Raw genomic sequence first — 17,963 nt, 5'->3', positions numbered from 1 at the left:
GATATTAAATCATAAAAAGCACTCGCCATTCAGGATATAATGGAAAAAGATTTCAGTCAACAAAAAATAAATCTCTTCAAAACCTGCAGGATGGACAATAACCTGGCCCTTGGGAGTCTAGTTGGCTTCAGGCAAAACTATTCAGACGTGAGCCAGAACTTTGTATTCTGCTACTGGCTTACAAATATGCACCAAGAAGAAAAGCAGACCTTTTCTGTTTTCTATATCTCTGGCATGCTCCTATTTGTTGAGGATGAGCAAAGTTTGAGCAAGTCATGAAATCTAAGCATTGAAAGCTTTTTTTGTAAGGCCTAAGGAGCTACTTGGAGGCACATAGATAATTGGGTGGTATGGTCATGCAGAGAACTATTCTCTTGCAACACTAGATTGTTGTCTAAACCGACTACTTGGTGGTCAGTGTGCCCAGTCAACAGCTGTTGGAACTCTGACCTAGGATCTGGCTGTTACAGCAGCCATATTGTGTTTATGTGCTGGAGGTGGGTTTTACGGGGGATTGAATTTATGGTGTATTTGTTGAGTTTGGCATTTTTCGCTTTAGAGCACAGGTGTGTTTCTAGGTTTATATTTTGGTGTTTTTGTAGCGTGATCAAGACCCAAATATGATTTCAGAGCACATAACCGTTAATTCGGACTACAAGTAGTCTACATAACAACAGGTTTGCTTCATGCAAGAAGCTGCAAAGGAATTGTGCCAGAATGTTTACAATATATATATATATTCATATTACCTAACAGTTGCAGAATCCAAAACATTTTCAAAAAGGTAACAGGACAGATGTTTTGATATAATACAGTTTGTCCTGTTCTTTTATTACTGGCTTGAGCTTAATGTTCTTTGTCAAAGATGGCTGCAAAACTCTTGCTATGATACATGTGGGAGGGCTTGGGGTGGAATGAAACCTGCCCAATTACAGGGACTTTTTTTAGCAAGTCAACCTACAGTATGGCTGCTGCCATGAGAGTGATTTATAATGGAGGCTCCCTTCTGAAAATCTGTCCATCCACTAAAAACCCGATGATAGTGAGAGACTGGACACGCATGTCTCGGTACAGTCGCCAAAAAGCTGCCCCATGCCAGACCATGGCTCAGGCAAGCCTTTTTCACTACATGTGGAAACGGCAAGCTGGCTGCATTTCCCAAGCTCTGCCATTTTGTAGTGTCTGGATTGTGTGTGTTTTGAGAATGATAGCTGGATGTGAGTTTGACATGAATGTTTGACAGCAGCTGTTGTGATAGGAAGGTTGGGGTTCTGGTAGATAGGCAGATTTGATGATGTCTAACTTTACAACAATACTTGTCTGATGGGCAAGGGACACATTTGAGCCTAGAATCTAGTCGAGGTTTTTTGATGTAACCTTCAGAATAGGAGCGTGGTTATGGGCAGTAGCAATGCCCTTTAAAGGCGAGAGCTCTTAGGCTTCGAAGAAAGAGCTTGGTTTCGCCTATGATGTTAGCTCACGGTTAGTGTTTCAGGATATGTTGACAATCTTGAATGAAGAATGTGTCTCTCTTCAGGTCAACATGTGGGGGTGCCTCAAATTGAGACTAGCACAAGCCAATTTGATCTCCTTACAGTGATATAGATTCATCAAACGGATAATAACAAGTGTAGAAGTTAATAAACATTGCCATCATATCGGAGAGGAGTGCGCTCTAAAATGTATTCTTTTGATACATGTTCTTGAAAATCGGTGGTAGGAGTGATTTGAATCGAAGCTAACAAAATCCTTGCAAACCTAATTCTCCTGCCCCCATGATGCACTGCTGATGGCATTTCACAACAGCACTAGTAACACAGTAGTGACTATATTGATGCAATGGCTGATCACATGACCTCCATTTCTCAAATGTACACATCCCCAGGATGGAAGGCCATGTTGAAACGTGGATCTTTCCCATCTTCACATGCATCTGCTTTCTATGGCTTCACTGTGTTGCTCGCAGCCAACCTTCTCAGTTATGAACCTCATTACCTTGTCTACTCCAATGTCAATTATATTATTTCTAAGTAAATTAGCTTGGCTTTGACCATGCTACAATCAGAAGAGCAATTTAATAAAATCTTTCATTTCTGATATAGTGTTGATTTCTCAATTGCTATTTTGAACCACTTTTCTTCCAGTGGCCAGATGTGTATGTATTTCTGAGTATGACTTATATTTTGTATGTTCACAATTCATGGCAACCAACACCCATTTGAATAGAAGGTTTCTTTAGGGACCTGTTCCATGTACTATTTGTCGCCTGATGGCTCTTGAGTAATTTGGTGCGGGTGCGTGGACTTTAGTGGCATCACCAGTTGAAGGTGCACTTGGCTTCTTGTGCAGCCCTCCTTACCCAAGATGTACATTTTGAGCCCTGCAGTTTGATGTCCGATCCTGAACAGGTCACCAACAATATGTGTGAGAGTTCTGAGTAATGGATATTGGTGGATAAAGTAACTGCCTCACTGTGGTAGACATTAGCGTCAGCCAGCTGTGCATGGACAACGACATCCTTCAAAAGAGGTGTGGATGAAACTTTAAGGGGAGTAAGAAGAAATGAATAAAATATGGAGTTGTGAAATTGTGATTTGCTCTTTTCTTGTACACGGACATACGCAAGCGTAAATACTAATTTTAGAATGGTTTTGTTTTCAACAGGTTTGGAAAGAACCGAAAGGATGAAAAGTTTGAAAAAACCGAACACAGGGGCTCATTGAAAATGAAAGAGCACGATGCCCTCCCTTCAGAGGAAGAAAGGATGCGCATGCGGCAGGAGAAGGACAGGTAAGGACCACAGTCTGTTGTTGTGTAACCGCACAGTGCTGCCTCCTGCGAATTTGAAAATGGAAGCCGCTGTAGTCTGTTTATCCGAGCCAATGTAGGGGTAGACATGTATTCACCCTGGGGGAATTATCCAACAGCTCATAATTCCTTTTTTGTAAACAACGTTTAATATAATGTGATTTTGAGAGACGGGCCTGCCTCGCTCACCTTGCCATAGATTGACTGGGTTTCTTTGTGAGGAGGTCTTTTGGGAGTGAGAAGTGCCGACATCTCAAGCTAAGCTACTTTCAAGAGCAATAGAAGCAGCAGCTCTATTTCTGAATCAGGCCCACCTTAAAGAAATTAGTCACACCAACACCCCATGAACTTTGACAACATATGCATTCCTTCCACAGACACATACGTTTCATGGCGAACTGTGCAGCCATCCATGAAGCAAACTTTACACTACATGGTCCAGATACATTTGACCGCAAATAGTCAAGTGGGCTTATTGATGCAAGTCCTGCTTTAGTGTGTCGCCAAGGCCAGGCTCAGACCGTCTATCTTTATTTCAGCTGGCAAGTTCATGAAAACCCTTTGTGTAGATCTACTTATGTATAATTGTATCTAATTCAAAATTATGATTGCAGACAACTCTACAGAGTAATAGCTGAATACCTAGGCATATAAAAACATTCCAAGGCACTCATAACCGGTTTATCACGACTGAAATAGATGATACTCATTTACCGACCTTGAGAGGTTAAGATTCGGATCATACTTACCTGGATTTGAACATGCAACCATCCATTATATACAGAGACTTTGGCTGTGATTGTGTCCATCCACTGAACCCTTTTTTCCATGCTCAATTGATTTTACAATACAAATTGCAGCTCACAAAGGATATTGTTGAACAGACGTGCCGAACCTTGAAGACTCCATTTTGGTGTAGGGTGTTCAGCACTTAATCTGGCGGATCATTTCTGATTCCTAGATTGATGTGTAATCAGAATAAGTAAATTGACGTATAACATTTTCAACGTCAACCTAGTTTAAATATTGTGTTATACTGAACGGCAGGTGTGATGCCTTTGATATGTACCTGTCTCCTCTCCATGATACATGCAACCCTTGTACAAGATCTGTAACCTCTCTATGCAGGATTTCTTCTAGTGAGGTTATGGTTTTATCATCTTTTCCAAATTTTGGTTCGATTTTTTGAGGCCTCGTAGCAGTTGTGTACATAAATTAAATTCCCCTTATCGCGTGTTTTGGGTGTAGTGAAAACAAAGATTAATTGGTGAAGACCAAGAAGGGTGTGCTTGTGATTTGATAATGTATCCAATTGTTTTTTTCTCTCCATATTTTACTCAGTTGGTATTGTGAGTGTATAGCGTGATGTCCACTTTAGCCGACCCAGATTGTATTTTCTCCTCATGCCAAAAGTTCATTTCTTGATTGCATGGATTTGTTGCATAGTTTTATCGTATTTAAGGTTTCTTTTATCCCTGCATCAAATTCAGACCTTCTGTGTATTATAACCTACGTTTTTGGCCACTCGCGTTTTCAAAATTATTGAGGGGTGTGAAACATTTATTTTTCTGATAGTGCTTTATGCAGTGCAGCCAGGCACAACCTTTGATTGTTGGAAACAGAAAAAGTTGTACATGCTTATTCCATTAATCTGACTTTTATCACCGCAGAGGTTAATAACACAGTGTTGTGCTTTCTTGCCCAGGAATGTCTCTATATCATTTAGGCCGACAGGTCTCACTAGCTTATTGTTGAAGTAATTGTGTTCTTCATTACAAGGCTTTTGACTGGTGGCCAATCAGTAGAGAATATCTCCACTAAAAAACATGGAGTCTGCATACACTAGGATCACGCGACAGTCAATGAATTTGTGTGCCTTTGTTCCCTGCCACAGAGGCCCTTCACCAGTATTGTACTATTAGCAACCTGTGTTTATTGAGGAATATTGGTGTGATTGCTTCCCTTTCAAACTTTTTGTTTAAATGCTGATGACATGCGTAGTGTAAGCCATGATTACAGGCCATCCGATGTGTGTAAGAATGCATGAACATGTGAGCACTTGCATTTGAAAGCAGAGGAAAAATTGATGGGAAAAACTTGGAAATCCACTGCTATGTCTGTAAAAATGTTCGCCTGTAATCATCAATTTATTGCAATAAGAAGTAAAATAATTCATAGTATTTTTCACAATATTTGAAACGAATGAAAGACAGCTAACTGAAAAATGTAGGGTCTGCGCCTCCTTACACATTTTTCCTCTGTCACCTCTACATGTTTCCAACAATCCGCACATCGCTGTCACTTAAATGAATGAATGAATGAATGATCGAGGGTAGGACATCCCTCAGCTGTCGGAGACACCGACAAGCCTCACTTTGGTAACTCTGGCTTGACAGCTTCCCTATGAACACTCACCTTTCTGGAGCCCACTTCTTGTCCGAGCCTGCTTCCACGAGGAGATGGCGTCACAATCTCTCCAGTGCTTAGTTTCAGCTGGTGGTTGGGGACTGGCACTTTTTTTTCTGCATCAGATATTAACCAAGCACTAGTGAGGGAAAACACACAGATCGAAAAGACGGAGGAAGAGAAATGCGGCAAAACGATCACAAAAGGAGAAAGCAGGAACCTGCGAGGTAGAGAGAAAGGGGCAGGGAGTACCTGGTAGTGGATTAAAGAGTCATGACCAGTGCTTAATTTGAGCTGGTGATGGCTGGTGGGGTTCACAGTCACCTATTTTTGGGAACCAGCACTTAATTTTTCTGCATCTTACATTTCCTGAGAGCAAGAAAAGGGAAAACACACAAAGTCGAAAGACGGAATGAGAGAAAGACAGAAAAGATGTCACAACCTGCATGAGTGTGATGAAGGTGCAGGGAGTGTCTGGTAGTGGATTAAAGAGGCATGCAGTGGATGCAAAACTACGCAGCCTTGGTATTTGGCGCATGTGCACTTAAATTGCATTAGTCGCAGGCTGCTGAGCAGAGCTTTGGGCGCTTGCACTCATTAATTTACAAATAACCACAGGGCATGAGGTGGATTCAAGAATATCAGCCTCGGCTTGCCAACATTTAATTGTACCGCCTGCAAGCTTCTGGGCAGAGCTTCGGGCACCGGCGCTGTTTCTTTTACAAATTAAGCACTGAATCTGTCCCTCTGTGAGTGCTGGTAGTAATGCTTACAAATGCTGCCTGTAGTCACTGCTGCCATGCCTGCTTGGCTCTGGTCACTCCTCCTTCCTTTGTCATACTTCAGGTTTGCTTCAGGCCATTAGTCTCCCCGCCACATCTTAGAGTGGAGTTAGAGAGCTCATTTGTCAGAAGATTGTGCACTTCAGCTCTGGATTGTTTGTGTCCATAATCTACACATGACCCTACATAGCATGCCTGCATTATAGTGCATAATGAACTCGGCATTGTTCAGCCACCATGGTGGGTTTAATTCATATACATGTATAACTCACACTGACTGGCAAATGAACAGCGCTTTGTACATACTATAGTGTCTGTCTAGGGTAATACACAAACTCCACACGCTAAAATAATAGCCTAACCTATTCTTAGTTGGACTACTTAGGAATCAAGGGCCAGATGTATGAACATTTCATTTTCAAAGTCTCTAATTGAGATTTTGTGCGACTCACAATTAGAGACTTGCGAAATGAAATGTACTGATGTTTCTCAGACAAATTAGCGATTCCCAAATGGGTCACAAGGGACCTGCCTCATCAGTAGTCAGGGGGCAAGTAGCATTGCGACCCATTTGGAATGGGCAAATAACACAGGGATGGTGGCCTGCTGTGGATAGCAGACCACCATGTCTGTGTTTTCTTTTAACTAAAGCAGCTTTTCTTGTAAATGCAGCCCGTTTGCTTAAAGGAAAATGGGATGCATTTCAAAAAGAAAAATGAAAAGTTTTGGTTTCATTTTTTAAGGCTGGTCTTAAAAAACGTTTTAATTACCATTAACCAAGGGGAGGGGTAACTTTGCGACCCCTTCCTGTTTGCGGCTGGCTTTTCACCTACTTGAAGTAGGTGGTAAACTGCCATTGTTTTGCGACTGCATTCAGGTTGCAAAACAATCATACATCCCCTGTGACTCACTGTTAGTAAGGGACGCCCTTGGCACGCCCTTCCTAATAGTGACTTGCAAACCCTATTTTGCACGTCGGTAATATACTAGCGGCTTGCAAAATAGAGTTGGTACATTCCAAAAGGTATTTTAGCGGTTGCAAATGGGCCAAATACCAGTTTGTGACCGCTAAAAACATTTAAAATGTGGCCCCAAGTATTTTACTGCAGCATGTCCATTCTGGGTTGGAAATCTGACTAGCTTGTTTATTTTTACATTCCACATTCTGTGGGATGGAGTTTTGCTTAGAACATGAAAACAAAAGTGCCCCTGTGGAGCATCGCTCCCGAAAACAAATCGCTTGCACGCTCAACCATGCCCTAATAATTGTTTTTTTGATTAATTTCATCTAATTCGAGGTAATGATGTGCTGAACCGTGCGATGTCATGCTCCACTCTGGGAAGACTGCGCATCATTGTTGCTGTTGCGCGGGCAGTGGTGAAGATGAAGCATGAGCTGTTGCAGCCAAGTTGTTTGCTGAAAGGAAAGCCTATGGCTCGTGGAGGATGGGGAGTGTTCCCGCCCGGACTGGCATTGCACATTGGAAGTCGAAAATGCTGTACATGTCGACTCTGAAAACGACATGAAATCATCAGTAGGCAGAGTATGTCGTAATTGTAGGTTACATTTTGCTCATCCTTGTGGAGTAGAGGTAGAAAGGCCAGAAAATGTGTTTGAAGGGTTGAGCCAGGAGTCTCGTTTGGCTCCAAGAACCAAAACATGAGCCAAGCCAGGGGAAAAAATAAGATTGGCACGTGATTACTCGCTCCTTTTCTCCCCTTGTCCCTTCATTTTATTTGCCTCAAATCTCTTTTTCACTTTTCCATCGTCACTTTGCTTCTCCTTGCTCTCTATTAATTACTTTTCCTCCCTTTCTTTCCGACTCTTTCATTTATCTCTTTCTGGCTCCACCCTCAATATCTTTGCTCCCTCACTTTCTCCCTCTGCCAGCTCTCCCTTTATCCCACCCTCTCACTCTCTTTTGCTCTCGCTGTCTGTGCCTCACTACCTCTATCTTATTCTCTGTCTTTCTCCCTCTCCTGCGTACAAAGATGCTGACGTCCTTAATTTCTGCTTCCCTTGCTTCCTTCTTTTCCACCATCAAATCTTTCTCCATGAGCCCCTGGTTACAGCAGAGAAGGGGCTGGCAAGTGCCACTGGCTTTTTTGCATTTGGAGGGTGGAAATAAAAATAGCTAGCGAGACTGGCTAACCTCTGATCCACACAGGGGTGCAGAGAATGATGTGATAGTTCAATAGAAGGATGCAGGAGAGTTAGAAGCTATACCTTCTTGGCGACACTCACTTATGGCTCAAGAGTCCTAGAGGACATTTAATCGAGCCAGAGTCGGACATTTGACCCAAGCCTTCACTGGTTCGCCCACCTCTTCCATGAAGGAGGCAGCAGACAGACCGCATTCATGTATTGACTGCAAACCTGAGTCAATCTCTACGCACGTACTCTCCAACATTATCAGCTACTGGAATGTAATGGCTGGAGTGTATTACACTGCTTTTGTCTGTTTAATGCCAAGTGGCAACCTCCCCCTCCACCCACCCACCAGACGTGTCTTAAACTGTGTGCTCTAGAGCCCCTCTCGGGTAGTCTCCCAAAAAGCCTCTACCCGGAGTTCCTATTCTCTGCTCTCCTTCCGGGCTCCTAATGTCTGGATAGCACTCCCAAGTCCCTTGTCCCTATTCCACCATCTTTATGTAGTTATATCAGGCTTCCTCAGGGTTCGACCTCCTGTGAGGACTCCTGTTGCACTTCTTCTGTTGCTGCTATTTCTTGCTGCTTGAGTAGTGATACCAATTCTTTCCATGTCCTGGCTGCTTCTAACTATTTCTCGCTTCCATTTAGTCTGGCCTACCTTAATCGTATTACCCCTCATAGCTTGCCCAACGTACTAACTCCCTCTTCCATCTATCTGTGTGGGGTCCTTCTCGCACTTTCCAGTGACTAGTGATGTCACTTTTTGCTAATATCAGGCCCCGGTCCTGAAATTTCCTTTTGATTTTATTCTTAGAGGTGTGGGAGAATCTGTGTAGGAGGCAATATCCCTGTGCTGTGGCCATTTCTTTCTCCGTCACATCAGAGAGGATTTCAGTCACCTCCCTCCTGAATCTTCCTATCTCTGTACAGCTCCAGAACATTTGGAGAAATTCCGCCCCCCTCTTCCCCACAGCGGGGACAAGCCGCAGTTCTTATGTTGAAATACCTATTGATACGTCCTGGGGTGAGGTATGCCCTATTAAATATATAAAAGTTTACTAATTGCAATCTAGCATTTCTAGAGACCTTACTGACACGATCTGTCAGTTCCCCCCATGCTTTCTCATCTATTGGTTCCCCCAGATATTCTGCCCATCGCTGCTGTAGCTCATTGAGGGCAGGGAGTGTCGCCCGACTGAGACTGTTGTACAAGCAAGTGACCGCCTTGAGTGTCCCTGCTGCCGATACCCCATACTGACATCCCTCAGATAGTGGCAGTTCAGATAGCCCACTCCCCAATTGGTTGCGTATTGCCGCTATTAAGGCAGTATGCAATAGGAAGTCCCCCCCCCCTCTGTATCTCATATCTCTCACAAAGTGTATCAAAGGGCAGCAGGGCTCCTTCCTCGTAAAGCATCCCCACTGTGGTGGTTACCCATGCTGTTATCCAAGTCTCTACTCCTCGCCAGTCTGCTCTATGTGGTAATGCCATGCAAATCGCGAAAGAAATATCTGGAGCATACGGGCGCTTAGTTTTGGACCTCTATGAACTTCTAACCCAGCATTTGCGAGCCACTCGTAGTTATGCAGTCATTTCCCTTTCCCTAACGGTTAAACGTAATACTACTCTTGTCAGGAGGTCCAAACTTGGGCTTCCATCCCCCTGTTGTGCGGTCTCCCTTATCTGATTAGCAACCCATTTCGCGAGCCACAGCAACTGGGAGGCTATATCATAGTACTCAAAGTCTGGTGCTGCTAACCCCCCCCCTCTGCTTTTGGTCTCATTAATATCTTCAGGGCTACCCTGCGCCTCCCAGTGCCCCGCAGAAACTCCATCACCATTGTCCGGAAATGTCTAAACCTCTCTGCTGGTATCCATACCGGTAGTACCCTGAAGAAATATAGGCGTCTCGGAAGCGTCAACATTTTTAGGAGCCAGTCATTGATAAGGGAAGGGTTCCCCAAAAATCAAAGCTGGCCTTCATCCCTCTGATAGCTTTTCCCACGTTACTTTCTAGAAGATCTACTCGATCAAGATAGATTTGGATCCCCAGGTACGGGAGGCATCTACCTTCCTATTCTATGCCAGCTACCGCCTGCGGCTTGTCTCTCCCCTGCCTAGTAGGAAATAGACACGACTTCCCCCAGTTCACCTTGAGGACTGCTACTCTCTCTAGTGCCAGCAGCAATTCACTGGCTCCGTCGAGAAGTCATCTGCGTATAATGCTATATGATGGGTGTGGCCCTCCAGCCCCTGATAAAAGTTTACTGTCCTGGCTTTAGCAGCCAGAGGCCCCATAGCCAGAGACAAGTGACCTACTGTTGTGGAATTACTTAACACAGGGCCAGTCAATAACACTAGTATGGGTCCAGATCAATGGCATAATGAAGTTTAAGGTCCTGTACAGGGGGCTATTGACTGGTCCCACCTGATGTTGTCAGCTCTGATCCAACCCTCTTTCTACTTACTATAAGACATCAGTTTTTATGTCTGGGTTTGAGCAAGAGGCAAATAGTCCAATATCTAACAGTATCCATTGTGGTCTTTAGGACCCCTCCTTTCAGCCATTGACTCTCTTCCACTAGCCTCCTTCCGCCATGGTCTTCAGTGTCTGAAAAGTCTCAGCGCTCTACGTCCATCGTCTCCTTGTGTTCGCTTTAAGACTAGGTTAGTCACATCTTGGCTCAGTCCAGTGGAGTATTCCTCTCTCACTTGATGACATTGCCTGTTTGACTGAGTCCTTGTGCCTTCACTCTTATGCTTGCATTGACCTGCATGAGGGACTAGTTATTATTATGTGCTTCTCTATCCACTCCTGGCTCCCTCCCCTGTATCTTGCTTTAAGGTATCAACGCTGCATGTTATAGCACATTACATTCAGAACCATTGGCTTTTCCAATGCTTATTCTTCTTGCAAGCGCTTCAGATGCTCCTTTGTAAGGCGGCATTCAGGATCCACGGGCTGCCTTCTATTAATATACAATTTATTTCCCCTTACCTCTCTGATATGCAAGATGTGCAAGTGAGACGTGAGCTGGATCCTGTTCTCTATGGAACTGTGGGGCTGGAGAAATACCTTGAAGCTATGGGTTGTGGGAACTAGATTATGCGTTATCCTAATTAAAGTGTCTCATTTAACGAAACTTATTTGTCCGCTTCTCTTGAGAAGCCTAACAGCAGTTATGAGGTAAGAGGAAAAATGTAGAAGCCACACTCTCTGCTATAAAGATGTGGCGTCATACATTTCCCTAGAACTGTATAAAGATATGTGGCCTTAAAAAGTGATGTTTATAGAACAATTCTTGAGATTTTCACGACTGTGATAGCGGGAGTTTCAATTGCGCAACTGAATGGTGCTCAGTTGAATCACATGAAATGGCACTGGTCCACACTGCCTAACTGCACAGCTGTGACTCACGCTGACACCATTCTTATGCAAATGATGAGTGACACCAGTGAGTTTTTTCTATTTGCCCTTATGAGCTTGTTGCCCAGGTAAGCAGAGAGGGCAATAACTATCACAGGATAATTAAAGGATCCTTTTTCAAAAGTTCATGTTTCTTAAAGAGGATACAGTGCAGTACTGAACAGGATGCTAGCCTGGATGGACCGCCCATGTGTTCATTCAGCCTTGTTCCCTGGACTGTCTGCATAGTGTAGGCGATCAGTAAAACTAAATTAAAAAAACAGAACATTGTATGTGTTTATTATGAAAAGGTACAATTGATGTCAGTCAATTTGCTGAAAGCAAGTCACCGGGCACACAGCATCAGGTGGCAACTTCATGGGTGCGGATCCTTTCCTGGGGCTACTGCCGGGATACCCCCCGGGGTGATAAACCGCGCTTTACAAGTACCTCCTGATTGATCTAATGTGAGTGAGTGATCTAGCACCGAGAGGTACCATAAACTGACCTTTCGCTATGCGATTTCTGGCCGAGGAATTGGTAGCACATGGGATTACCAAATTGTTCTTCTACCTCTCTTTGTGGGGGCCCGGTGGTTTTTCATCGTGCCAGTGTCCTCAGCGAACATGTTCCATGCATGGGGCTCCTTGCACTGTGAAATGGTGCCCACGGTTAGTCGACGTAGACCATTCCGTGCCATTTATTGGTTCAATATAATTATGTCTCCTTTGGTTAAGACATTCTTGTGAAGCACACAAACAAGAAAATCCTTGGTTGATATTTTGTTTTTATGAAAATATGTTGCTATGAAACCCATTTTTTTCAAACATAGCGTAAAGCGAGATGTTAAAAGACCGCTGGCACCTGCTGTGCCCCTGCGGTGCTAATACTGTTTGCTTTAAACCTGCACCCGCCCTTCTACTTATCATGAAAATGCTTAATGAGTTCAAAAGAATCAAAAGAAGTTATTAACAGATTGACCATTGCATAAGATATCTGGGCACTATCGTAACTGAGAACTAATTTTAGAGACAATGGAGCTTGAGAGTGAAAAATAGCTGTAAGTATAAGGTTTCATAAAAAGAGCAAAATGTTCAAAAGGTGTCAAAACAGCAATAAGAATGAAACTGCCCAGGGGGACATGGCGGCAGACCCTTCAATCTGTTAGTGTTACAGATTTGTGGCTGGTGGATTGCTCCGGGGCTCTGGAGGAACAAGTGGCGGTGTTTCCCTAACTGAATTTAACAGCAGGTGAAAATAATGTTATTAGGAAGAGCTTCTTCTATTAATGTTTGTTACTTCTGAATATTTTTGCAATATATGGAACAGGGATATATGTTTCTATGCTCATGATCAGAAAAATCATTTTTAACCTACACTCCGCTTTTCCTCACAGAGAGGAAATCTGATAAAAGCTCTAAGCGAAAGAATAAAAAATGTCTGATGTATTAGAACATTAAAATCAAATATTACTATTTGATTGAAAATATGATCGCTCAAGTGTGAGAGGCTATTACATTCTTTGAGGTCATTGCGACCGGCTGTTTCTGAGATTAACTTTGAGTGTGTGAGGCCAACATAGGTGTGTCAGTGGGTTGAAACCTGCTCTACGAGCTGCTGACTTCCTATTTCACTGCCTCTTCCACTGCCTTGATCTTCAACCTGCAGATGAGTAGAGAATTGAAGGGATATCAGTGAGAAAAAAATGTGAACTCTCCTCATTTCCTACTAAGTGACTTGAAGTATGATTTCATATTGCAGTTTTTATTTTATATAGCGCAAACGCGACGACGAAGGTATCCGAGCACTTTAAATGAGCACCAGTTGCATTACAGACGGACACATTCATTTTTTTTTTTTTAAAGGGGCGGGGAGATTGAGTGACCCAGAATCACAGGATGCTTGAGCCTCCCGCCAGACCTGAAGCTGGTTCCTCAGTCCCGAATTCAGCCGCTGTGGCTGTTAAGCCACATATTTGCGCAGGTTGTTGAATGCAGTGAATACCATATACTATTTATTCACGTTCAGAAATGGCCTAAGTATCATACCATATCTTATAATGCTACAGTCAAGGTGCAATATGGAATGTGTACACAGGTGAATTCTGTTGGTGCCCTATTGCACATAAAAGCACAAAATGTTTTATGTGCCAGGTGCAGAAAAAAACACAGTCCTCAGCACAAGGTATTGTGCAAAATATGTGGCTGCATCAGATAAAGAACCTCCTGGCTGGTACAAGAAGACCCCACACCTTGATAGCTTTGCTGTGTCCAGCCACTGAGCATCGTCACAGTCCTGTAAAACAAGTCAGGAGATATTTATTGCTGCCTGTGGCCCCTGCCCCCAACCCAGCATTGTCTCGTGGCTGGGACAAGATGGCAGCAGGAGGAGCATGCAGGTCCGACTGTGCCACCTCACTTCTGAGGACCCGCAACTTAGAGGGACTTAAATGGCGCAATCACATGTGTGTCAACATGTAATCTGCTGGAGGTTACATATTGTACAGTTGCATTCAGAATGAGCACATTACCTTTGGCTTTGACACAGGGAAGGAAATATGGCTATTGCATAGTTGCCCTGGCTACGGTGTGTATAAATGGTAAGCATAATGCAGGGGTACAGCCTTTTGTGCAAAGGGAGCACATTTGCATCAGGGCTGCCTGGAGCAAAAACTAATTGTGCCATCTTTTGAGCGTTCATAATAGGGCTCTTCATTTCCACCCTGCAAATATTTAACATAGTAAAAACGAAAACTCAGAAAATCACTCCACACCGTGCATTATGATTCTAATAATAGTTGGAAGGTACAGCAGTCAGTTCTTCTGCTCCCACAATGCCCCTTATTTTAGTACCTCCGCATGAACGCCATTTTACATTTTTTGTTGTCCTTTTATGACCCTTGCCAGCAGTTTCCCTTGATTAGCGCCATGCATTAGTGCTCACTGCAGGGGCGCGCGTCCAAACCCCTGCTGAGAGCCCAGGCACTCCAGGCCCCGCACTCTCTTCCAGACCATATTAGACATTTTGTCTGAATTGCAAAACTATTCCCAAATGTGTGTTTCTCAGACTTGAGAGGCTTTGCCGTGGACTCCTGGGAGCGATGCAGTTTATGGCTGTAATATTTATATCGCCAGTGGGCTAATTAGTTTTTGGAATGTATATCAAATAAGATAAACGTTGTAATATGTTTCTTCTACGTGAAGGGGGATATTTAATTTATTCAGGATGCTATTAAACCTTAGATTTCTTTTCATCGCACTGTAATTGTGCGCTTGTACTTACACTGCGGGCTTTCTTCGAGCGCTCCCACCTCCACCGCTTTTCAGCCTCACCGTGTTATACTCGAAGTGACTCCTCTCATTTGGAAATTCCTGGTACCATATGGAAAGGGTGCCAAGACACTAAAAGTACTATGATGCCAGACAAGTGTTAGAAATGTGGTCTAGAGGAGGTTAGGTCCCGGGCAGTGTATCACGCGGCTCACTTTACCCATAGCAAGACGCGGCCCTGTGTCTACCCTAAGGGGTTCAGTCACACAACTTTTGGGTTGGATGCCCACAGTTCCTGCACCGCAGCAGGTGCAGTATTTTACTAATATTAAGGATACAGCACCATTGCTTACTGAGTAGGTTCCTCCTTGATGTAGGATAGAAAATACCTGGTCCTGACGAAATGCCACTGACCCTCCAGGCAACAAGGCATGAAACATGTTGGCCTGATTCAACACTCACGAAGCTAGTTTTGGTATATTACCACTATAATAGCCCTCGAGTTTGTATTGTGCCCGGGGACCTCCATTGAACCTCCTTTGATCATCCCTAGGCTCTTCTAACTCACTTACATTTCACCCTACTCCTTACATTCCCCTTACTTGCATTCATCACATGGCATAAGATCAAAAGATCCCCACGAAAGAGACCCAGTTGACGGGCCCGTCGAGCATTGCAGCGCAGACTCAACAACCCCTGGGTGTGTGATGGCATTCAGATCTGGCCACTCAGATCCCCGCTGCATCTGAGCGGTCACCTCTTTGGATCAGACTGTAACACTGTAATTCCCCCTTTCCCTCCCAGCAGGATTGGCACCCCCACAGCCCATTAGTATGGGGTTGGGAGCATGGGATGCTGGGCGTAACTAAACAGCTCCTTGTCCCTCCTTGATTTATTTTTTCTACAAATATGCACAACATAGCTAATCAATGTTCTAGCCACAAAGGAAGTTAGTATCGCAGTGTCTGCCCTACTGTGGATGCCACGCCTCATTGCTTGTATCTCTCGCATAGCTCTCCAGCCGTTTCTCTTAGCACATTTTTCGTATACCTGCTAGGATACTGTAAAAGGGCTTGTTCATTACAAGAAATATTTCAGAATTTAGCCAATATGAAACTGTAAATGGATCTTGGTGACCAATTTAGCCTTTTAGAATGTTGCAAACCCTCATCAAAGAAACTAGTAGAGAATTTGCAAATATATCCACAGTGACATTTCCATTGCTGCTGGCCAGTGTTTCCAAGATCTGCATCCCAGAAAAGTGGTGCATATATGACTCTACTTTGTACAATTTACCCTTCACCTCAATAAACATAAATAACTCCTAAAAGACGAAGTAAGTAATGTTTCATGTTCCATGCTTTTAATTAGATCTGTTTTTATGTGATGGCAGAATAATAAGAGTTTCCCTCTATAGCACTTGATTCTGTAATAAATGCATGGATTATCTTGGGCTGAAGTGTGTTGCCCTTTGTGGCAAGGTTGCTTTCCAGTGGAGTGTTCTTCAAAACAGAAAGCTTCCTGTAGTGGTAGCAATGAGCCTGCAGTTAGTGATAGTGCAGGTCTCTGTAGAGTTAATGGAGTCCAAGATGTCAAGATCCGATCCAGGTATGTTCTAATATCACCATAAAATAGATGTACGTATTGTGAATATATGAAATTGATCTACAGGGTCAGTGGTTTTCCTTAGAATATCAATGGATACCATTTTCCAGTCCTGGGCTTTCTTTAAGCAGTCTAATGCATTCTGGAAGTTGTAGTCTTGGTTCAAATTCGCTGACTCAATTAGATTAACACACCTTAAAAGAATGATTTGTACAAGGAAAGCCCAGTACTGGAACAAGGTGTCTATGCTGGCATGAAATCATCAGGTAAATTTACCTTCGAATTTGTAACAGATCTGGCATTTCTGGGCCTACGTTGGGCCCCCTTCTATAGATGAAGCATTGTCACCAGTACCAAGCATTTCTGCAGCAGACAGCAGCAGCAGGTGACTCGGTGCCTTTTTTACCAGCAGTTTGTAATTATTATTATTAATAAAAGGTATTTCTACAGATTCGATTAAGAAACCACTTGGTATTTATCATTGTGCTAAACTCCAGCTAAAGACTGCACAGAACATTTCCTTCAGTTTAGGCAAAATAATGTAATTCTTCTGAGTCTAATTTATTGGGCGCTCATTCATCACCTCGACTCTGGCCTCTTCCTCCTCGGGCACAGGGAAATCAGAACGGCTTTAATCCTGTAGAGGGAATTCCCAATTTGTGCTCCATGCTTGCAGAGGTCACTGTTTGTACAAAGTATGAACTTCATGCACGTCAGTCGTAAGCATAGGCACACTATCTTTGGGGATGGAGACATCCTCCACCCACTTATAGAGGACAGTTTAGCTTTACCAAAGGGGGTGGGTCAATAAAAATGCTAATTTCCCGCCTTTTTAGGTCTCGTCTAGCGAAGGCTGCGCTTGCGCAGTCTCGCTCGCGAGATTTAATGACTCGGAGAAGAGGGGCTTGAACCCGCCCCTCTTCTCCATTGGCTGGCCTCTTGAATGCTGGCCAGCCATTGGAGAAGAGGTTTGTCTCACCGAACAGGCCTCGTCCTTTTCGGATTCGGGGGCGTGTTTTTTGCTACTTTTCGAATTATCTCCTCCAGCCAATGGCTAAAGGAGAACACGCCGCCGAATCCGAAAGCGCCACTGCCTTTCTCCGAGGCATTTCTTAGAGGACTAATGCGTCCACTGTGAGGGAGGGGCTGCCCTCGTGGTTACAGCTTTAAACGGAGGGTTCACTCAGCCGTTCATGCCCCTGCGGTCGACAAAATGAATACTTTGGTTACATTCCCCGACAATGTACTGTGCAGCCCAACTGGTTCTGGTTTGCGCTATAGAACTTCAGAATAAATGAATAAACATGTAGAGAAACAGGATTTTTATTTTTTTAAATGGCGTGAATATATATAAATTGTTGATGTCAGACTGAATTTAATGAAGTTAATTGCCAGAGCTCTGGGTATTAACACGCATGGGTTTTTAGGTCTATTTCAACAGTGCAGGTGTTACCTGTCCTTTTAACCTACACCAATATTTTTGGTGGGTGAGCCTGGACACTGAAGTTTACTCGCGCGTTCACTGTAGCTCATC

At 43.7% G+C, this 17,963-nt stretch overlaps 1 protein-coding gene across 8 annotated transcripts in view; it reads left to right on the top strand.

Annotated features, from left to right (window-relative positions):
- The window catches only part of PARD3 (par-3 family cell polarity regulator), a 1,320,414-nt gene that overhangs the window by 958,694 nt on the left and 343,757 nt on the right, over positions 1–17,963 (top strand). For all 8 annotated transcript variants that reach the window (XM_085631870.1, XM_085631866.1, XM_085631868.1 and 5 more), the window contains one exon: positions 2,665–2,790. In XM_085631870.1, coding sequence (XP_085487996.1) covers positions 2,665–2,790 — 126 coding nt within the window. The remainder of the gene's footprint in view (positions 1–2,664; positions 2,791–17,963) is intronic.

This window comes from Triturus cristatus, chromosome 10 (genome assembly GCF_964204655.1).
Source record: "Triturus cristatus chromosome 10, aTriCri1.1, whole genome shotgun sequence".
Classification (NCBI taxonomy): Eukaryota; Metazoa; Chordata; class Amphibia; order Caudata; family Salamandridae; genus Triturus; species Triturus cristatus.
This window is presented reverse-complemented; position numbering and strand designations above follow the sequence as displayed.